This window comes from Ranitomeya imitator, chromosome 1 (genome assembly GCF_032444005.1).
Source record: "Ranitomeya imitator isolate aRanImi1 chromosome 1, aRanImi1.pri, whole genome shotgun sequence".
Lineage (NCBI taxonomy): Eukaryota > Metazoa > Chordata > Amphibia > Anura > Dendrobatidae > Ranitomeya > Ranitomeya imitator.
In genome coordinates, this window is record NC_091282.1 from 422,301,660 (window position 1) to 422,308,155 (window position 6,496).

Sequence of the window (6,496 nt, forward strand, 5' to 3'; positions counted from 1 at the left end):
CGGTTATTGCCTGCAGCCAGTATGCGGAGATGCTGAGCTCGGTTATTGCCTGCAGCCAGTATGCGGAGATGCTGAGCTCGGTTATTTCCTGTAGCCAGTATGCGGAGATGCTGAGCTCGGTTATTGCCTGCAGCCAGTATGGGGAGATGCTGAGCTCGGTTATTGCCTGCAGCCAGTATGCGGAGATGCTGAGCTCGGTTATTGCCTGTAGCCAGTATGCGGAGATGCTGAGCTCCGTTATTGCCTGCAGCCGGTATGCGGAGATGATGAGCTCGGTTATTGCCTGCAGCCAGTATGCGGAGATGCTGAGCTCGGTTATTGCCTGCAGCCAGTATGCGGAGATGATGAGCTCGGTTATTGCCTGCAGCCGGTATGCGGAGATGCTGAGCTCCGTTATTGCCTGCAGCCGGTATGCGGAGATGATGAGCTCGGTTATTGCCTGCAGCCAGTATGCGGAGATGCTGAGCTCGGTTATTGCCTGCAGCCAGTATGCGGAGATGCTGAGCTCGGTTATTGCCTGCAGCCGGTATGTGGAAATGCTGAGCTCGGTTATTACCTGCAGCCGGTATGCGGAGATGCTGAGCTCGGTTATTGCCTGCAGCCAGTATGCGGAGATGCTGAGCTCGGTTATTGCCTGCAGCCAGTATGCGGAGATGATGAGCTCGGTTATTGCCTGCAGCCAGTATGCGGAGATGCTGAGCTCGGTTATTGCCTGCAGCCAGTATGCGGAGATGATGAGCTCGGTTATTGCCTGCAGCCAGTATGCGGAGATGCTGAGCTCGGTTATTGCCTGCAGCCAGTATGCGGAGATGCTGAGCTCGGTTATTGCCTGCAGCCAGTGTGCGGAGATGCTGAGCTCGGTTATTGCCTGCAGCCAGTATGCGGAGATGCTGAGCTCCCTTATTGGTGACAGCACTGCCAACGTGACATCAGTGCTGCAGACTATAACCGGGGACAACAGTAGAGGCTCTGCAACAGACACAGGGAGGGTGAGTAAAGCACGGTTTGTTTGTTTTTAAACCAACTGAGGCCGTGGGACAGGGATTTTCAAATAGAGGAACACCACTTTAAATTCTATATCTGGTGATATTGATGACGGAGTTATATGATCCTTGTTGGTGTTCCATTAGCAGGTGGGGTTGGTACGATCTCCGCTGTTTTATAGTATAGAGCCAGGAAGATTGAACTCTGATCCTCTCCATTATATCTGTGTACCCGCCAGGAATCTGTCTATTCTACGAGAACCGTTCCTGAATCTTCATAATGTGCCTGACACATTGGCTTTTTGGGATGTGGACAGTATTAAATTCCCTAATCTTTCTGAAAATAAGCAAAAAAAATCTAAAGTCAGGAGGCAATCAACAATAAGGATAAACTGTCCCCATGAGTGAAAGATTTTTCCCATCAGGACCCTCAGTTGCCGGCCTAGGGGCAAGAATAAAATCCTATGTATAGACTTGAAACAGAATGGCAGAATACATATGGTTTTATTTCCTATTTATGAATTATTATTATTATTTATTTCAGGGCCGCTTTTATATCATTTTGAAAACCTGGCAAATGAACTTTCTATAGAAGTGAGTTATGAAGATCTCAAAAATGTTATCATAAAGCTTGGATTTCATTTTGAGGTATTTAGCAAGCTATGTCCAACATTTCTTACGCATTGCCACAGTTATATTTTCATTTTACAGTTGCCTTTTATGCCGTATTCTCAGTGGTTTATTTTTTAATGAAGATGTTATTCCCAAGATAAGTTATCCCCTAACAATAGAATAGGAGATTGCTTGGTGATTTCTAGGGGTCCAACCCCTGGGGTCCACAGTGATGGTGGGAACAAGGCTGGGGAACCCAGTTCTGCAGTCTCTCTCCTCGAATGAAACTGCCGGAGAAAGCCTAGCACAGCTGGCAGGCCCATGGATCATGAATGGATAGGAAGGATTTTCTATCTTGGGAATGACCCTTTAAATCGAACAACACGCATGTATTTTGGACAAGTTGATATGTTAATGGGGCTCTCTTACATATTTTGTAGTCCTCTTATTTTAAAGAACAGGAGGGTTTTTTAATTCTATCTTTGTAAAAAAAAACAAAATAAATAGCTGCATGATTTAGTCACTAGAAGCTTCAGCAGTTTCTGTGTCCCTCTGCTCCCATCTCCATAGACTTCTGCAGGCTGTAGGTGTAATTTGATACTTTACTGAAGACAGATCTGTAGACCGTTTTTTGAGCATGAATGATCAATGTAGGAGAGGAGTAACGAAAGAGATCTGTCTCTAACCACCACGTATATTACAAAGTTTCTTATCTAAGTGCAGTTACAATTTAACTAATGAATGAACCCCTCTTCTATTTGCAGGTGGAGAGAGAATCGATAAGGACAACATATACGGTGAATCATTTATCAATGATGAAGTACTTCTATGACTGCATATTTTTTGTGGCTCGCAAACCAGAATAATACCTCGACCTTCCAAGTGTTTGGCCTACAGGTTCAGATGACTTGAAATGGGCTTTGCTCATGCTGATTAATTTATTGACACAAAGGTGCCTTCTTCCAACAGGAGTTGATGCTATCATGATCTGATCCTATTTTTTTTTTCTCCAGAGACCCAGTCATGCTAACACTATTGGGCAGGGGCTACATGACGACTCCGGCCGTGACATAGGTCGCACAGCCAACGATTGCCAGGTGCTGCATGGCATTGCGCCCCAAGGGTATCGCGACAAGCTAGTTGCAAAAAGTCAAGCCAAATCTGATGTTTTGTGATTTGCTTGTCATGTCACACAACTCATGCTGCAAAAGTCAGCAAGTAGCCCCCGGCCTTAATTAAATACATTTCCTCTTGTATATAACAGATTAAAGGTTTTTTTTTTTTTAATAAATTTGTTAATGTTTTATGCCATTATGTGATCACAGCTCCAGAATGTGTTATAATATTGTGAATATGTATTTTTTTCACCTAACCTATGATGACTCCTAGTGTTTTAGTATAATTTGCTTACCACAGGAAGGATAATGGAATCTGTCAGTGCCTGCCACGATTTATTTTCAGTTGTGTTTAGCCATCCTTTAGATTAAGGAAAATCAAGAGATGCAATATATTTTATTATTTTTAACTTTCTGCCTAACAGGCTTTAGTGCTCCCCTCTCTGAGGCTGTCCTTTAACTTAAGGTACCTTCACAGTCAGCAACTTTACAACGAAAACGACAACGATCCGTGACGTTGGAGCGTCCTGGATAGCGATCTCGTTGTGTTTGAAATGCAGCAGCGATCTGGATCCCGCTGTGCCATCGCTGGTCGGAGTTAGAAGTCCAGAACTTTATTTGGTCGTCAGGTCGGCGTGTATCGTCATGTTTGACATCAAAAGCAACGACGCCAGCAACGTTTTACATGGAGCTAACAACCAGCGAGAACGATAAGTGAGTCGCCGTTACGTCACTGGATCGCTCCTGCACGTCACTGGATCGCTCCTGCATTGTTCTGGAGTTGCTGTGTTTGACGTCTCTACAGCGACCTAAACAGCGACGCTCCAGCGATCGGCTCGTTGTCTATATCGCTGCAGCGTCGCTGAGCGTGACGGTACCTTTAGTGTGCCTGTTAGCTAAAAAAAAAAAAAGTGTTGATCAGTGGGGGTCTGGGACAATAAGGCAGAAGCTCTGAGCTGCTCCCCTTCCCTCCATAGACCGAGCACCTCCACAGATGGAAACTTCTCACTAAGACTTGCCAAGATTCAGAATCCTAGCTGCCTTCAGGCTTTGCACACACTGACGTTAAGAGGCTCTGTCGCAGGCCCCGTCATTTCCACCAGAAGAGAAAGCGCAGCACATAGTAGTAGTATTTTTTTCTTTTTCATGAGACTGAACGCTATAGCGGAAACCCAAGAGACTCTATAATTTGTGTCCATTATGTGACAGATCTGTCTCCTACTTGTCTTCTGCTTTTCTGTTCCAATAAAAGAAGAGAATAACGGAATTCCTAGCGCTGGTGTGAGCCCATCCTGGGGGCTTGTACAGCTGGAGGAGCAGACACATTAGGATATCGGTTACCTCCTGCTCAATAGCATCTTGAAGTTCCAGATAAGATGTATGAATGTGAAATATTGTTTTCTAATATGTCATATTTAGTCATTCTTCACCATTCTGATAAGGGCTTGTTCAGACTAGTGAAGAACTGGGCCACAAGCACTACGGACTGCACACGGACCAATTCTAGCCAGTGCACATGGCCGATTTTCCACCTGAACAGACGATGATCTGCGTGGAAAACACATCACATCATGCAGTACTTGGGTCCATCTTACAGTCCAGACTAATGCACGCAATCTAAGGGCAGCTCTGCTGAGGAGCACAGCCAGTCACCTCTACAGCTTGCCCACCCAACGGGCCCGGTTTTCCATTCTCCTGCCAGACTCCCAGCCTGACACTATGTTATATTTGCAGTGCTATGGGTATGGTTTCCAGCTGCAATTGACGTGTATCTGTTGTGGAAAGGCTACAATCCAGCCATTACTTTGTAATAATAAAAACCTGTTTTATATTTAACACTTTGCATTTATTCCTAATTAAATGCCAAAATGTGCAACTATTTTTTTTTACCCTTGCATAATATTAAGGGTATGTGTCCACGTTCAGGATTGCATCAGGATTTGGTCAGGATTTTTCATCAGTATTTGTAAGCCAAAACCAGGAGTGGAACAATTAGCGGAAAAGTATAATAGAAACATATGCACAACTTCTGTATTTATCATCCACTCCTGGTTTTGGCTTACAAAAACTGATGGAAAATCCTGACCAAATCCTGATGCAATCCTGAACGTGGACACATACCCTTAAGGGAGGATGTCATTGCCTTTCTCACCAGTAAATTAATAACAGCGCCTGGCAGGGGCGTGAAACACTTTAGATAACATAACTTTTCTGAAATACCGTATATACTCGAGTATAAGCCGAGATTTTCAGCCCAAATTTTTGGGCTGAAAGTGCCCCTCTCGGCTTATACTCGACTCAAGGTGGGTGGCAGGGTCGGCGGGTGAGGGGGAGAGGGCGCTGAGGTATACTTACCTGCTTCCAGCGATCCTGGCGCTCCCCCTGCCGTCCCACGGTCTTCGGTGCTGCAGCTTCTTCCCCTCTTCAGCGGTCACGTGGGACCGCTCATTAGAGAAATGAATAGGCGGCTCCACCTCCCATAGGGGTGGAGCCGCCTATTCATTTCTCTAATCAGCGGTGCCGGTGACCGCTGATAGAGGAAGAAGCTGCGGCACCGAAGACAGCTGTACGAGGGAAGGAGCCGGACGCCGGGAGCAGGTAAGTATGTCATATTTACCTGTCCCCGTTCCAACCGCCGGGCGCCGCGCCATCTTCCCGGCGCCGCTCCATCTTCCCGGCGTCGCTCCACTCTGACTGTGCAGGTCAGAGGGCGCGATGACGCATATAGTGTGCGCGCCGCCCTCTGCCTGATCAGTCAGAGCGGAGAGACGCCGGGACCGGATGCTGGGAGCTGCAAGCAAGAAAGGTGAGTATGGCATTTTTTTTTTTTATTGCAGCAGCAGCAGCGGCACAGATTTATACGGAGCATCTATGGGGAAATATGAACGGTGCAGAGCACTATATGGGGCACAGCTATGAGGAAATATGAACGGTGCAGAGCACTATATGGGGCACAGCTATGAGGAAATATGAACGGTGCAGAGCACTATATGGGGCACAGCTATGGGGCAATATGAACGGTGCAGAGCACTATATGGGGCACAGCTATGGGGCAATATGAACGGTGCAGAGCACTATATGGGGCACAGCTATGAGGAAATATGAACGGTGCAGAGCATATAGGGCACAGATATGGGGAAATGTGAACGGTGCAGAGCATATAGGGCACAGATATGGGGAAATGTGAACGGTGCAGAGCATATAGGGCACAGATATGGGGAAATATGAACAGTGCAGAGCACTATATGGCACAGCTATGGGGAAATAATTATCTATTTTTATTTTTGAAATTCACCGGTAAATGCTGCATTTCCACCCTAGGCTTATACTCGAGTCAATAAGTTTTCCCAGTTTTTTGTGGCAAAATTAGGGGGGTCGGCTTATACTCGGGTCAGCTTATACTCGAGTATATACGGTATATATATATAAAACATAACAATTTATAAATGTAAATCAAAATGAATATCCCATGGAGGTCTGGATTTGGAATGATGCTCAACATCAAAGTGGAAAATCAAATTACAGGCTGATCCAACTTCAGTGGAAATGCATCATGACAAGGAAAAGATGCTCAGTATTGTGTGTGGCCTCCACGTGCCTGTGTGACCTCCCTACAATGCCTGGGCATGCTCCTGATGAGGCGGCGGATGGTCTCCTGAGGGATCTCCTCCCAGACCTGGACTAAAGCTTCCGACAACTCCTGGACAGTCTGTGGTGCAACGTGACATTGGATGGAGTGAGACATGATGTCCAAGATGTGCTCAATCGGATTCAGGTCTGGGGAAT

At 46.1% G+C, this 6,496-nt stretch overlaps 1 protein-coding gene across 2 annotated transcripts in view; it reads left to right on the forward strand.

Moving 5' to 3' along the window:
- CARNMT1 (carnosine N-methyltransferase 1) overlaps nucleotides 1–4,546 on the forward strand; it is a 28,603-nt gene extending 24,057 nt beyond the window's left edge. Inside the window, exons 7-8 of one of the 2 annotated variants that reach the window (XM_069763226.1) lie at nucleotides 1,528–1,577; nucleotides 2,360–4,546. In XM_069763226.1, the coding sequence (XP_069619327.1) occupies nucleotides 1,528–1,577; nucleotides 2,360–2,461 (152 nt within the window). In that variant the 3' untranslated portion in view covers nucleotides 2,462–4,546. Of the gene's footprint in view, nucleotides 1–1,527; nucleotides 1,632–2,359 lie in introns of both variants that reach the window. The other variant, XM_069763220.1, reaches the window with a different exon arrangement.
- Nucleotides 4,547–6,496: the final 1,950 nt, after the last annotated feature.